General features: G+C 35.8%; 2 protein-coding genes across 2 annotated transcripts; both read left to right on the forward strand.

The window, feature by feature from the left end:
• Positions 1-927: 927 nt before the first annotated feature.
• Positions 928-1,553, forward strand: LOC108672902 (DNA methyltransferase 1-associated protein 1; the record flags this gene model as incomplete). Its single annotated transcript, XM_018160660.2, is given in 1 exon segment — positions 928-1,553. A coding segment is annotated over 1 exon segment (63 nt), but the record flags the coding sequence as incomplete, so codon positions are not given.
• A 1,463-nt stretch (positions 1,554-3,016) lies between these two features.
• On the forward strand, positions 3,017-15,091 carry LOC108672900 (striatin-interacting protein 1). Its single transcript, XM_018160657.2, has 12 exons — positions 3,017-3,302; positions 7,732-7,851; positions 8,270-8,431; positions 8,903-9,024; positions 9,475-9,682; positions 10,206-10,371; positions 11,003-11,055; positions 11,489-11,599; positions 12,170-12,193; positions 12,843-12,959; positions 13,421-13,558; positions 14,388-15,091. The coding sequence occupies exons 1-12, from the start codon at positions 3,222-3,224 to the stop codon at positions 14,940-14,942; spliced, it is 1,857 nt and encodes a 618-aa protein (XP_018016146.1). The 5' UTR covers positions 3,017-3,221; the 3' UTR covers positions 14,943-15,091.
• Positions 15,092-16,629: the final 1,538 nt, after the last annotated feature.

Below are 16,629 nucleotides of genomic sequence, written 5' to 3' on the forward strand. Positions count from 1 at the left end.
TATATGTATTGTATATGTATATGTTTTATTGGTTGTACGTCGTAGACTAGTAATGATTGGGGCTATGTTCGGTAATCTGGTTTCAAATACAAGGGCTTCAAGGTGTTTAAAGTGGTGTAAAAACCTCCAGAATTGGTCCCTCGAGCAGTGGAAAATGTGATTTCCTCTGACAAATCATCTTTTACCTTATTTCCAACCTCTGGCCGAGTTTACGTTTGGAGACAGCCAAAAGAGTCATTTAATCCTGACTGCCTCCTTCCGAATGTAAAACATGGCGGGGGTTCTGTGATGATCTGGAATGCTATTTCTTATAAATCCCTCTTACCAATGATTTCTCTTCATGGAAAGTTCAATTTAAGAATTTTGGAGAACCAAGTTCATCTGATGGTTCAAGCACTGTTTCCAGAAGGTGAATGCCATCTTTCAAGATGATAATGCCCCAATCAATACAGCTGTAATTGTTAAACATGGCACGAGGAACATTTTAATGAAGCAACTCATTTGGCCACCACAAGCACCAGACCTGAATATTATCGAGCATTTATGGTCGATTTTAGAGATGCAAGTCTGAAGTCCAGTCCCGATCGTCTTTAAAAGAGATGGAAGAAGTTTTAAATGAAGAATGGGTTGAAATTCCTTAGGAAACAAGTCACAATTTGTATGAATCAATACCTCGGAGAATTGATGCTTTAATTACAGCAAAATGTGGACCTACACCATGCCAAAATTTTCTGTTGTGAATTTCTCAGGTGTTTCCCTTATTTTGTCTAACTCTTGTATGTGAACCTCGTGAAGATTGACTAGAGGGCTTGAATAGAAAAAGTTAACTTTATCATTTGAAATACAAATAAATCCCCTTTTGTTCAGTAATTTTCCATGCTGTTGATTCATAGGTCAGCTGAAACTCATTGTCTTAATGTTTTGCAGAGAAAGAGAAAAGCTGCCCTGGAGCAAAGCAACATCCTTAAAAAGATTAAAGCCAGGACCTGAGATCTGCACGTGCTCATCTTCGACGAATCATCTCTTCCTACTCCTGATGAACCGAAGCGCGTTTACTGTGGTTCGTCCTGCATCCGATGAACCGCAATGCATTTGCCATGGTTCTCGCAGTTAGCGTAATGCAGTGGACGCGTGTTTATATGTACAAGTTAGTATTAGTTTTGCTCTGACCCATGAAATCTAAAAGGCCTAGTCGTAGAGTTTCTGAAGGATACAAAAAACTTCCGTAATTTGTCTTGTTGGCACAATTTGAACGTCCTTAATTATAGTCTCTACACTGCAAAATGTCAGTTCTAAATTGAGTTAATGAGTTGATGCTGAGCCAAATGCACTTAGGCCGAAGCACGGGTTCAAAGTAACTTACTCTAAGTGATTAAATAAAACTTTGTTTCTCCTGAGATCCTCTGATGAGACGTATAAAATTTTATCGATCAACCACATACAGTAGGTCTCTAAAAATAATAGTCATATATAGGTACAGGAACTCTAGTTTAAGTCTGAGCATTTGTAAACCATGTTTCGTTTTATTCTCTATTTGATTGGGTTGTCGCTAGATGTGTTGCACGTTATGCTTCAGCTCTAGAAGATTTTTTTCTTCAGCACTTACATGCCTTGTGTCCGTATTTCTAGGATGAGAAGTCTCATTTTACTAGAGCCTACTAGTGAATTTAATACGGCCGTGTTGAATCAAATTTTCTGAAATTCGTATCCAACAAAAATTTTAACTATATATTAACGATAACCTTAGATGTTTACGTATCATGGTCCATTGACACGCGGTTCTGTGAGTCTATGAAAAAAAAATCATGCTCTGAGTTCAATGTTGTGAAGTTAGCCGAGAGTATCTTTTCCCAGTTTTTAGTTTAATGTAAGTTTAATTTCCCCTTTGGTTTAGCCTTGCTTCCGGTGCATACGTTGCTGTGGGACGGGATGCTTTTGCGGTTTTGTATGGTGTTTTTATTCTATGCTTCCCTCTTTTTAGTGCATTTTCTCATTTATGGAAAAAATGCACCATGGTGCTCACCATGTCTGCCCGTCCGTGATTTCAAGTTTTCGTCTCACTGCAGTGAGTACCTAGTTATATTTTTTTTTCAAATGAGCTTAGCTCATTTAGTTACCTTTGCGTTAGCTTCATTTCTCTGAAGCTTTTCAATGAAGTAGATTGTCCATAAGCCGTTCCTGCAATTAATCGGTCTTAACTGTTTATTCTCAATTTCTATAATTTTCTTACTTTATTTTCATTTGAAATTCAGACGATGAATAATACAATGGGTGTAATATTGTATATAGTTCTTGAACAACTCGTATGCCAGACTCATATGAGCCTTACGTCATATGATAATGATAGATGTAGAAAAAAATATTGCTTGTAACCGTAGCCAAAATAACTGAAATTAGTAAACTTGAAAAGCCTTCAATATTTTTTTAATGACCTCTTAAGTGGGGTTAAGGGTGGCCCAGTGGTTAAAGTTCAGATTACCATGATTGACGTAGAAGAGCGAGGGTTCGATCCCAGCTCTGTGCGCCAGTTTCTGGTTAGAATCGGCAAGGAGCCCGGGCGGTTAAAAGCACAGCAGAATTGTAGCAGTGAGTTGCGAGTTCGAGACCGCAGCAAGCTGTGAATGTTCTGCGATGTTAAGAATCGGCGAAAGGCCTACGGCTTATTAAACGCAGAAACCGCTATTATTATTATTAAGTGCGTGAGAAACAGAAATTTACTTACCGTATAGCAAGTTAGTTGAAGTTATATTGTTATTGTTTTAAAATGCAAGTTCACATTTTCGCTTTATATTATGCAGTCGAATTTTAAAATCCCGAATTTCAACGTTTCACGTCAACACACATCAAGTTTATAGTAGTTATGAGAAAACTTCATCAATACACTATGTTTATGACTATGACATGGTATAACTTTTATTTTTATTAAGTGATCCGAGCTGTGTCCTATAGCTTGAGTGACTGAAAAATGCATTTTGTTATGAAGCATATTGGTGCTAACACCGACTCCGAGTGATCCACTCGGCAGGATAGAATCTGGAATCAGCGTCTCTTCCTTTTTAGCAGCTGCATAACGTCAATACACAATAGACAAAAAAATTATCGCGAAACATTTTTCGTGTGTCATCGTGCTGAACTGTGTTATATTTTGAAGCATAATCGTTATTGATCTCGACCTTTATGGATTATTTTTATTATTAGTGTGACAAATTGTTTGAATATCTATGGAGGATAGTGAAGCATCTCAGAAAAGTGGCATGCCAAAACTTTTCGAAATTTATCGTCGACAACGTCAAGACTCCGAGGTGAGCATAACACCTACGACCTACCTACCAGCTAGTCAGCTACCAGTACCAGACTACCAGGTTACTTCCAATTTACTTTCTATTGATATGGTTAATATTTGCATTGTGGAAGGATGCCAAAATTTCATGAAAATTATCAAATCAGTTGTAGAAAGATTATGCAATGCAAAAATTTCCTGGAGACAGGAGTTCCAACAGTTTTACCGTCAATTGCTGAATCAGTCAATGCCACTAACTTCATACTTGCAGGTTGCAGCATTGAATGATTGATGTAGATGGCCTAGCCTAGCTACAGAATACAAATAACAGAAGAAACAATCCATATTGTTATCAAAATTCAAAAGTAAACCACAGTCCACAGTCCACACTCCACAGATTCCTAGCAAGATTGAAATGGCTTTGTAGCCTACTAAGCCTAGGGTAGGGTAAACGCGGTATATTCCAAAATTGTGGGTAATTCCGACACTTCTCGACTTTTTTCCTTTATATTAAGCTTTTTCTTAGTTCCACGCATTCGTTGTTGGTTGAAATAGTTACGTCATACTCTTGCGCGCCCGGCGCCATAGCTACTATTGCCAAAACACTAGGTCTGGACCGTCTGGCGGGAAAATGTGGAGATCCAAAGAGAGACAGTGCGCAACTGCGCATCACGCCATCACCCAGCGAGAACATCAAAAAATGTGTCAAAGTTGATAGTTGACCTTGCTTTACCAAATAGTGATAAACTGTTTGTGTAGAATGAATATTATGGGTTGAGATTTTTAAATAAGTCTGTGAATATATTAGGAATCCTTTTAGTATACTTGTATTTGCTGATTTCAAGTCGTAAATAAATTAATAGATGATTAAGTTAAGAGACGGTTATAGACACATAAAAACTAATTCTGACACAGCTTGGAATTAGACACACAACTCGTTCCAAGCTGTGTGCAAAAATTGAAATTTTACTAATTAAAAGCTTAATAGCTCTTAATTAAAAGCCTAGATAAGTAGTGTTCAATATTCAATAGTGTTCTAATTCCAAGCTGTGTCGTATTCCAATATAGCTCACACAGCGATCGGAATTTGAACGCAAGAGTGTCGGAATTTCAAATTCATAGAGTTTGAAGCGCGACCGGAATTTGTCTCACAAAATGCCTAATTTAGTCACACACAGTGTCGCACTGTGTCGGAATATATGGATTTGGTAGGTTTGCATTCTAAAGGCTTTTAAATAAATATGGCAACATTTTGTAAAGAGTGTCGGAATTACGAATTAGTAGAGTTTGAAGCGCGGCCGGAATTAGTCTCACAAAATGCCAAATTTAGTCACACACAGTGTCGCACTGTGTCGGAATATATGGATTTGGTAGGTTTGCATTCTAAAGGCTTTTAAATAAATATGGCAACATTTTGTGATGTTTCATTGTTGCTGGTGAGTAGTGCGGTGTTTGGAGAGTGATGTAAAGCAAACAGAACTTGAGTTGCGTCACTTGCGTGTACGGTGATTTTTTTATAGCCATTCATTTTTTGCTATGTCCTTGAACTTGAAGTGTCGGAAATCGGAATATACCGCATTTATCCTAAGTATTAAATGATAATCCAAACCTAAAAATTATAGTTCTTGGTTCTGAAGTTCTGATCTGTGATCACTGATCATTGTCCAACTCCAGCATAGTGGCAAACCAGAGATTTTTTAGAATCACTTCATTTTTAAATTCTTTATTTACTCGAGATTTGAGTCAGTATCTTATGTATGATAGTGCTGGTATCCACGATACTTTGCTGGTTTACTGTCTACCTAAAGGACTAAAAATTGAACTTGAGGGAGAGTCTAAAAAAATTACTGCTTTGCCATTATGTTATCCAGCATAGAGATAAGAGAGTACTGTCAAACGGGGTAACAAGGGACAGACTGACTTCTGCTACAGCCTAAAAATGTTATATGGGTCACCGGCACCCCCACCCCCGGGACACTGGGACAGGGTGCAGTGACGGTGTGACCGCATCACCAAGATATGGATTTTTAGCCCAAAGCATTGCCAGCCATTTTCAAGATGCATTGAAAGGTAATTTTTAATAAGGAAATGCTGCTAATAACTTTGATAGTATATCCTTACTCTCCAGTCTACAAGCAACTAGGGACTCAGGAAGATGTGCCAGGTGTGCGGGAATTTTTATTGTCATTTCATTAATCAGCGCCATTTCATTTTATGGCCAATTCATTTTATGGCCATTTCATTTTATATTATCATTTTATCAATCTTTATCAATCTTAAAAAAAGTCATTATACATGGGAAAATTTCCCCAAAACATGCATCATCGTGAGTGTGGCAGACTTGCAATTATTGCAATGATTTCAAAGTAATTTCTAAAATGCAATAATTTCAATCCAAATGTGTCGGCAAGATCTTCTGAAGGCGTAAATTTTGCTGCTGATGTGTCACCAAAGATCTTTTGATGTTCACCCATTTTCTGCACCCTGGCCTCTGGGGTAAACAGGACACCTCTAATAACACATTTACAGTAGAAGTAGAACCTTGGCTTCATGGCTTGGTTAGCAAATACTCCAGTTAACAAAAAAAATTATTAAGCACAAAGAATTTTGATAACATTTACCTTGCTCAGCAAAAAATAATGCACTTAACAAAAAAGTTAATGCATCATTGATTCATTGGTCATCACAAAATTCTGCATAGAATGTCATAGATAGAATTATGCACCACTGCATCAGGTAACATGAAATGAAAAGTAATTAACCTAAATTGTGATTTATTTAGCCAAAAAATATGATAGTTGTCATTAAAATATTTCTTTCTGTTTCAGGTATGTTTTTACAATCTTATTTTGTTATAGAGAATTCCCTTGACACAATTAAAATGGTGAAAAATTACAAGCCCACCCCTACATGTAAGCTCACAGCTACTGAAGAAATGCTATAGGGCAGCTGATATGAAGCTTGCAGTGGACAATGTTGTTGTCAATGCTCAATGGAATGTCCATGGATTGGTATGGTAATATCTCATCAATAAAGGAAAAACTAGTACAAATCACAGAAAATGTCATTTATTCTGTATCTACATCAGCCACAAATGAAGAGGAGGACTTCAAAGTAATGTTAGTAATGGATGAGCACATTCTGCATACTTCAAACATTTTAAATTTAGGTCTTATTTCAAGTGTCCCAACTTACCCTGTTACCAGTGGTAATTCAGGACAATTTTAGTTTGTGTCTGGCACCTTACAAATAGTATATAGAATTTTTCAGAGATGCCATCTGATAGCCCTTGCAAAGACCGTTAAAATGAGCTCAAATTTGTTTATGTAATGTTTCATGGTAAGAAGTTATTAACCAAAATTTCTCAAAATCACCCCTTATTACCCCATCTGTCAGTATTGTATGGTTTTTAGTGGCAAATTGCCGCCAAGCTTCCATTTGGAAAAATTGTGCCAAAGCTGCCTGTGAGTGAATGAAACAAGAACGCACATGCTTGCTTGTAGACATTTAGGTAGTAAATTTCACCCATTTCTATGGCCTTTGTCCTTGCTTGGAATATATCTACTATTTAGGCTGCAACAAAAGCTTTCATGCCATTTTGGAAACTGCAAGATACCTTCTATGGTACATGAATCAGCTCCTATCTAAATCTTGACAAAAGTGTACTATTGGACCATAATATTCCTAATGTACAGAAAATTTAGCACTCTAGTGGGCAGTAGAATTTAGTGCCCCAAGATTTCAACATTTCAGTATTAAGTAGAAAAATTCCAATTCTGCCCTTGCTTAAGTTCTTTTAGAAAAATTTAGGAAGTAACACTTTGGCCCAGTTTAAGAATAATAATAAATTAATAATATATTTATTAAACTTTGTAATCTTTTGAAATGATAGTTGAGACTTTACACCTACAGTACCTACTGTCATGTGTCAATGCCACTAACTTTGCCAGTTGTCATCGCACTCATGTTGCCAGCCTATGATAGCAAGTATATATTATGCTAAAAAACAGAGCAATAACATTTTAGCATTATCAGAAATGCTTCTTAGTTATTGTGGAGCAATGAAACCATATACAACTTATAATTATAACCAGCATGGTAAAATGAGTTTTTTTTTGACAAGTGGCAAGTTAAGTGCAGGAGCTGCTGAGTCGTGACTTGGGTGTCATTTATGTTAGGTATTTGTATACAGTATACTTTTTGTATACAGTACCTGTATAGATATATGATGAAATCATGAATAATGAATTTTATGGTCTATTTTATTTTTATTATTATATATGTTTTTCTACTGTATGCTGCCTATGTTTCTCTTTGGCTGCCTGGTCAATGATAAATATCTCTGATATCCTACAAATTTTTTAATGTTTGTTAAATTGGAAATATTACTTCCTTCTTACATATAAATTGGTAATTTTTGGCATGAAAAACATAAAAGTATTTTTTTACAGACAAGCATGACGGACTGCCCTGAAATTGATTTCACGTATGCAGACTCGGACTCCTATGAGAATGAGATGGCTGAGCTTTATTCATACTCAGAAGGGCCTGAGTTCCAGCTCAACATCAAGGTACAATTGCACTCATTTGTTTGACTGTTAATGTGAGATGTGTGTATTTTATAGTTATTTTCTTCAATTAGTAAGCCAATTTCATGTTTGAGAAGTGGAAAAACCATTTCATTATTATTTTCCATACTGTTTGAACTTGAATTAGGACATCAAAGGATTTCTTGTAACATGTTGGTTTCAATTAACCATTTGTAAATAATCTATCTCTATTGTCCAGTGTGCATTTCTCTATTGCTTATTTATAATAATTTTTTTACAAATATTGAGGAAATTGAACCATTTTGTCATCTTTTTCTGCATAAGGAATGATCAGGGTTATTGTGGTTGTTGGAGAAGTTGTCAGGTTACATTGTTTTCAGAATGAATTTTTTTATAACTTGTTTAGCTACAAGGAGGTAATTTATTCCAACTATTGCAGGCTTTTGAGATGGTGTGCAGTGATGCAGGAGTGTTGGCTCTCTGGCAGAGCATGACGGAGGAGAAAAGATTCAGTCTCCTCACTCGCATCACTGACCAGATGGAGCTTTGTGATAGCTCAGCCAGAGCCACAGCTTCACGAGCTATGTTATATATTGCACAGGTAATTTATTGAGGGAGATGTTTGAAAAAAAATCCAGGATATTTGAATTGAAAAATATGACAAGCTATGAATATTTGATCAAAACATGCACTTGTGATTAGTGGCATTAATGCCATGGCGCACTCTATACATATTCCAGTGTTGACAATATGTGTAGCATTTTCATCAGTAGAGCAATTATCCATTATTCTTTGATTAGTTTGCACTTATTGATCAGCTAAACATTCTAAAGTGATTTTTCTAAAGTTTTTTTAGCACAAAACTTAGCCAGCACCACCTTCTGATTCCCTAAAATTCTTGTTTTTTTTTTTATGTGAAATTGATGTAAAATAAAACAGTGCTTAATTTTCAAGTATTAAGGTTGTATAGAAAATAATTTAGTAGAGTGCAGTAGGTAATTATTCTAATGTACTATCATATACATACTGTATATACTACAATGTAAACTATTATAATACATAAACTAAACAGGGATGCTGGGGTGAGGTGCAGAGTGACCAGGAGCAAGTTGGTTGGGTGCGCAGAAATTGCTTCATCTTATTGCGCTGCAATGCCTGGTCGTCATGTGTGCAGCTTCTTAATATTGAAATTGAGTAAGTAATCCATTTCAGCTCTACCACGTGTTATAATTATTTTTGATTAAAGAATAATTTGCTATATTTGTAACCTTATTGCGCTGCAATGCCTGGTCATCATGTGTGCAGCTTCTTAATATTAAATTTGAGTATTTAATCTATTTTATCAAGTGCACTGCATTCATATTATCAATGTCGAAGAAATAAAACATTTTGTTTCTGATTGCCTGAAGTGCTGAATTGAATTTTGAATCGAAGCAAAATTACCTATGCTATTGAGATACCTATTCAAATGATATCTTCTGCATAACTGTCTGAATGTGATTTCTTGGTGATGTGGTCATTCTAGTTCATTCTATTGGCTTAAAGAAAAGCTGCACAATAACATAACAGCTCAGCAATAAATTCCACTATTATAATAATTAATTAGGCTTCTGGTGACAATTAACTATTTTTTGATGACTGCAGGAGCTGGGTGTCTCCAGATGGCAGCAGTACTTCAGTAAGCAATAAGCAACAACAAGGCTGCGGTCACCTCACACTGTCCTCCTCATCTCAACTTCGTGTACTGCTGTCCATCCTCTACACGATGGTCGAGACACTGCGCTGGCCTTCACTGGCGGACACTGACCATGAAAAACAACTTCGTGAAGCTTTTTGTGCTGATCTGGCACTGGTAAAAATATTTACTGGAGACTAAGCCAAATTATTTTCTGACCAACACCATTTATTATTCTCATTTTTGTATCATAATATTTATTGTAATAAATTATTATTCAAATATTATATTTTATTATAATTTTAAAGGCTCATGAAAGGATTCTCATTTAAGCCTGAGGGGCTACATGATAAAACTGTATTTTGTGTGCCAGTACGCATCTTTTTTTAACATTATCAGATTTTTTGCATGGTAATCTTAGATAAATCTTGATCTAAATAAAATTTTATACTTCAGTATGTTTGCAGTAACAAGAAGACTTAATCTCGTCTTAGATATAGGTAGCTTTTAGCCTTGATCATTTATACACTGCTGTCCTTGTATATCTCAATCCAATCTTAGATGGTATCATATAGTTTAGATCCTTAATTCAATCTGAGTTAAAGTTTAGTCTCTTAATCCAATCTCAGATATAGTTTAAGTTTTTGATCCATTGCACAATCTTAATAGACAAAATTAGACTATTTTTGTGTGTTTGCAGCCCCAAGAAGAAACTGACGAGCTGCTGGCGGTGACGCTGCTGGGGATGGTGACGCGCTTCTGTAACTCCTCGCCTCCGCATTTCCCCATCAGGAAGCTCCTGCTGCTGCTCTGGAAGATCCTTTTGGTCACCCTGGGCGGCACTGAGGCATTATGGGCCTATAAATGTGAGATAATAATCAATAGGTACCAACACCTATAAATGTAACTAAGATTATTAATACCAAAACTATAAATGTGAGATTATAATCAATATCGGAACCTATAAAAGCGAGATAATAATGAATAGGTACCAAAACCTATAAATGTGATGTAATAAATAACAAAACCTATAAATGTGAGATAATAACGAATATGAAAACCCATAAATGTGAGATAATGAATACCAAAACCCATAAATGTGAGATAATAATGAATACCAAAACCCATAAATGTGAGATAATAAATAACAAAACCTGTAAATGTGAGATATTAATGAATACCAAAATAATAATGAATACCAACATGGTTCGGTTTGTGTTGTTAATAACCTCATATATAGGGACCTTTGGCATGATTATAGTGAGAATAATATGCAATAATAATAATAATTGTTATCATTCCTTTTATAGTAAGAAATAATCATTATTTCTATAATTATAAAAGTAAATATTACAATAGTAATAATCATATCAAAATAATGCTAGATAATGATCATTATGAGGCCAGTGGCATGATAATTAGGAGCATTTATTGATTGCATATATTGCACCAAAAATAGTAAATCCTTAAATCTTCATTATTTATTTATTTGTGCAGGCGAGTATCGCGTGAAGGCAGGACTGCCCTGCCTTGGTCCTGAGGAAGACACGGTGAGCGTCTCCTTGACATAAACTATTATATTATTTAGAATATATTGAATATTTATCCTCATTATTTATCCTTTATATGTAAGGAAGCAATTGATAGGCTTCTGCGCATAATAGTCCCTATTATTGGTATAGATAACTAATACTTGCTCTAATGATAGAAAGATATGTGTAAACTATTTTTTAATGAAACTTCATACATGCATACATAAGAAATATTTCACAGAAGATCAATTAGTTTCTACGTGAAAAGTATTTTATAGGAGAAAGTGAAATTTCTATATGATTTTTTTTGGAAATTTCACACCACATAATGCATCATATACATGTAACTGATACACGCATGTATGAGAATTTTTTTCTAAAGAATAGGTAAATTTTTATATGTAGAATACTTGCAAAATTTGATATCACTTAATACATAAAAATGAAATAGGTGAGCGTTTGTCGCACTCTTCGTCCGGCCTCTCCTCCCGCCCCGGCCACGGACATGTTGGATCAGCAGCAACAGCAACACAACATGGTCAGACGCAGGCCGTTCCGTCGGGTGAGTTACATTACAAATTTAATTAACTAATAAAATAAATTAAAAATTAAAATATTTTACCTTCATTCATAAAAATGACTGTGTCAGATCACTCAGATGAGATTTTTTCGTGGTGTTATTAGAAAATATCTCCTAGAAAATCTGCAACCGCAGCTACACAACATGGACAGTGCCCACCATTTTAGCAGGTAAGTCTTTAATTTCAATAATTTGATTTATATGTTTAAAAATACTAGGTGAGAAAATTCTTCATGGTTTTTCTTGATGAAGTTAATTCATATTGTGGCATGTCAAATGAATGAGAAAAGAAATGACCTTATTGCTGATTTATTTCTGTTCGAGCAGCAGTCACTAATGATTGCCTTTTTATCTCGAGCAGCAATCAACGATTGCCTCTTTGTATGAGCAGCAATCACCAATGATTGCCTGTTTGTTTTGAGCAGTAATCACTGATGATTGCCTCTTTGTCTCGAGCAGCAATCCCCAATGATTGCCTCTGTATGAGCAGCAATCCCCAATGATTGCCTCTGTATGCGCCCTGTCTCTTATACACATCTAGATGTGTATAAGAGACAGCTCAAACGTACTCTCATGGTGAGTGATAAGATGGTGAACATGTATGGTGAACACTCAAACGTACTCTCATGGTGAGTGATAAGATAATGAACATTCATGGTGAACACTCATATGTACTCTCATGGTGAGTGATAAGATAGTGAACATTCATGGTGAACACTCATACGTACTCTCATGGTGAGTGATAAGATGTGAACATGTATGGTGAATTTTGATACTGGAAGTTGCATCTCAAAATCAAATTGCGAGAAAGTCAAACGCGATTTTACGACATTGGCATTTTATTCTCATGGGTTTGAGCCTTGATGACGACAGTATATTATTATATGCCAATATTCAGGGGCCATACTTTCAATAAAAGTTATGAGATGGTAAGTTCATTAGCCAATCATTGTCGGCCTTTCAAGCAAAATCCACCAATCATAAATAAGAAAATAGAGCGTAAGTACTTACGTTCACTTAACGAGTTTTGAAACGCCCCTGGTCTTGGAAATTTTCGAATAATTTTTAATTTTTACTATAGTAATTTGTTTGGATCGGAATTTTAATAAGAATTGTAATGTTACATCATCGGCGACGAGCGTGTAACATTTGTTCAAATTTATTTTGTTCGTGGTAATCCGTGATTAATTAATTTTGTTCATCATAATTTTGTGTAATGTTTCAGGTGAAGCACGCTATGATGCAGCTCTACGTTCTCAAGCTGCTCAAGATGCAGACTAAATATCTTGGCAGACAATGGCGCAAGAGTAACATGAAGACCTTGTCTGCAATCTATCAGATGGTGAGCACCATTTGTGGCATTTGTATGCTCAAAAATGGTGATCAAATTTGTGGTTTATATAGGTAGTAATTAGCGTTTTTAGCATTACAATAGCAGATGGTGAGCACCATTTGTGGCATTTGTATGCTCAAAAATAGGGATCAAATTTGTTACTTATTTTGAATTTAGCATTNTGCGGGAAAGAAGAATCTTGGATCTTTGGAGGCGTTTGTCAGCAACTTGAGAAGACAGTTGGTGTTTTTTGACTTGCTTGAATGGGGGACAAATTTAGGTCCTTCCGGAGAACAGTCGACATGGTTCCATACGACACATTTGACGGTTTTGCGAGCGTATTGATTTTGAAAAAACTATGTAACGCTAAATATTGATGACCCTGTAATTGCAGGAGTATGTATAGATGCAAATTGGTTGAAGTATGCAAAGATAAGTACTGAGTAATAATTAATGTATTTGTAATGCAGGTTCGCCATCGTCTCAACGATGACTGGGCTTACGGCAACGATCCCGACGCTCGGCCCTGGGACTTCCAGACCGAAGAGTGCTCACTTAGAGCGGCGGTTGACCGCTTCAATACGCGCCGCTATCACCACGCCCACACTGTCAGTGACATGTGCTGGTGTTGTCTGTAACATGTGCTGGTGTTACTTGTAACATGTGCTGGTGTTGTCTGTAACATGTGCTGGTGTTACTTGTAACATGTGCTCACTTTAAGCGGTGGTTGACCGCTTTAACACGCGCCGCTACCCGCTACCACCACGCCCACACTGTCAGTGACATGTGCTGGTGTTGTCTGTAATATGTGCTGGTGTTGTCTGTAACATGTGCTGGTGTTACTTGTAACATGCGCTGGTGTTGTCTGTAACATGTGCTGTTATTACCTGTAATCTGTGCTGGTATTACCTTACCAGTATTACCTGCACCAGTATTACATGATAACGCTTCATCTTCCAGTGATCATGTTCATTGATGGCGATAAGTCAACGTTTTCCTCACTGCTTGTCACTGTCCTGAGGATTAATTTATTGACAACAATTTTTCAAGTATTGTGTTGACTAATGGTTTTCGAAAATTGTCTAATTACATTTGATAAAGGTTTTTAGTTCCATTATTTGCTTGATAATTAATAACTAATCTATTATTTAATTTCTAGTGGTTCATTGACTTGTTCGCTATTAACCTCAAACGGCTCTTATCTAATAACTAGTAGATAAAAGACCTGGGCCTATACTTTCAAAAAAAGTTAAGAGATCGTAAGTTCCTCCGCCAATCACTGACGGCCTTTCAAGCAAAATCCACCAATCATTGTAAAGAAAATAAATCGTAAGTACTTACGTTCACTTAGCGAGTTTTGAAAGTATGGCCCTAGGTATATAGGCTATTAACCCCCACTCACTATGAACCATTCAGTCCAAATATACGCACTTTCAGGGCGAGAGTGAGTTCGAGCCCGTGGACAACTGCATAACTTCAGTGCTTGGGCGCAAAGTTGAGCTCACGGAAGAGTTTACTCGCTCCTATGAAGTTTGGCTGCAACGCGAAGTTCTCAACACTACCATACACTGGGACCTGCTACTATCAACTAACACCAACGCTCATAATTCCTTATCGTCTTCCGATACAAAATCTCGTTGTGCATCGTGCAAAACCGAGCACAGTAATGATGATGCTAAAAAAAATACCGCTGCTGGTATGGAGAGATGTGAATGCAAGAAAAAGTTGGTTTCTGAAGGAGCTAGTGGCGATTATACGCCGTTAATACAGCAGCTTAGTGGTCAGTACTACAGACATAATGAAGATGCGAGAAGTGGTCAGGCTGAAACACCTGAGGAAGATGAATATGATAAGAAAGATAAGATGCAGACCATGATTAAGAAAACTAACGTTAACGGAACTACTGCCTCAGCTGCTGTTGTCGATATATCCATTGAGGATGAAATCCCTGAAGCTGAGTCCAAGATGTCAATTGACGAGAAACATGAGTAATTATTTTCAAGTAGCGCAAACGAAGTAGGTTACCTCTTGTCATGTACGTCGTTTATTTATACATAATATTGGGCAACCTCACAGTGAAACTACGTTCATCATGAAATTGAATTGACAAGTCGCTGGTATTCCGTCACTGAAATCTTTTTTAACGATTTTATTACATTAATTCTTTTATCTCTTGACACAGTTTTTAATTTCAGACTGTACATTTTTATGATGTTCGTTTAACGGTTCGAGGAGCTTGTTATAAGTTAACTTGTTTTCTGTACTGGAAGCTGTAGGTAGCCGGATAATGTTAATATTCGGTCCTCAACATGTCGACTAAGTAACTCGTCACTAAAGTGTAACTACTGTTAGGTAATTCATTAGAAAAGTGTGTAACTATTACTAAGTAATTAGTTACAAACGTGTAACCATTATTAGGTAATTAATTACGAACGTGTTTTAGTTGAGTCTATACAAAAGCTATGTCGTTAGTGAGCAATATTAACTTTAATTTTCAACCATCCGTCAATTTCAAGAACATTCGTACGTAATTTGTGAATACTAAATTGTGCAAAACAAAAAGTTAAAAAAATTGCAGCTCCTTTTAATTTTTGAGGCAATACTGAGTTTGGCTGCGTTATGGCTTAAATTAAATTAATTAATAAGCTCTCAAATGGAGGAATAGTTAATACTAAAATATTTAAGTGGGTAGATGGCTTGGCTCTTTGTCATTTCTGTTGGGAAACGTTTTCCTGCAATTCGGGAAGTACGGTATAATATTTTTGTAGTGAAACCAGCAGTTAAGTTTCACTCCCGATTTTTTCTATTTCATGTTAGTTTTACGAATATCCAAGTTCCATTACATTATGTATCTAACATACTTTTTCACTTAGGAAGGATTTATAAAAGTAGATTTTTTTGCCCCTACCGATTAACTAGTGCTATTTGATCGCTAAAGGATTATATAGTTATTAAAATGCCAATAATAATTAAATAATCCATTATATTATGGATGTTTTTAAATCGGAAAAAAACATGCTGGTGAATCAATGTCGTGAAAAATTGTACATCAATAATTCATGCCAAAGGTGCTCGCCTTGAGAATGTGTTCAAAATTATTTGTTACACAATATAGCAAATTGTCGATGAGCGAATATATCCTTATTGGTTTGAAAGGCTTCTGGCAACATTGTAGGTGAATGAATTCATGTTACAATTTTGAACATTGGTACAATGATGACCGGTACTTGATTATAGAACACACAAGGTGTTCTTTAAAATATCGAAGAAGTTTGTTTATGAATGTACGTTCATATTCTTCATTAATGAAGTATTTCCTGTTGCCAGCAGGTAATTGTTTGTTATTGTTTCATGTCAATTAGCGTATTTACAAAACAACGTAATTATTCCCATGTATCTTTTAGCTTGATAAACTGATCGCGAGTGCCTCTGTACTGGAGGATGCTCTTCACATTTAACCGACTTGCAATCACTTATCTTGATTTTTTATATTTCGTTGACATTATATTTTATAATTATAACTATTCTAATATATTGATGACACGATATATTTTATAATTTCAACATCACATATTATACACTTGCGTCTGTCTTCATAGATTTGTTATTTAGTGAAGCAATTATTTGAGTTTATATTAACAATACTCTAATAATCAACAATAATAACATGTATCATTAT

This window comes from Hyalella azteca, unplaced genomic scaffold (assembly GCF_000764305.2).
Source record: "Hyalella azteca isolate HAZT.00-mixed unplaced genomic scaffold, Hazt_2.0.2 contig15217, whole genome shotgun sequence".
NCBI classification, from domain to species: domain Eukaryota; kingdom Metazoa; phylum Arthropoda; class Malacostraca; order Amphipoda; family Hyalellidae; genus Hyalella; species Hyalella azteca.

Coding starts and splice junctions, on each gene's coding strand:
- LOC108672900 (XM_018160657.2), top strand. CDS start 3,222: ATGGAGGATAGTGAAGCATCTCAGAAAAGTGGCATGCCAAAACTTTTC. Junction 11,056..11,488: donor TTGGTCCTGAGGAAGACACG/GTGAGCGTCTCC, acceptor AAAATGAAATAG/GTGAGCGTTTGTCGCACTCT. Junction 13,559..14,387: donor GCTATCACCACGCCCACACT/GTCAGTGACATG, acceptor ACGCACTTTCAG/GGCGAGAGTGAGTTCGAGCC.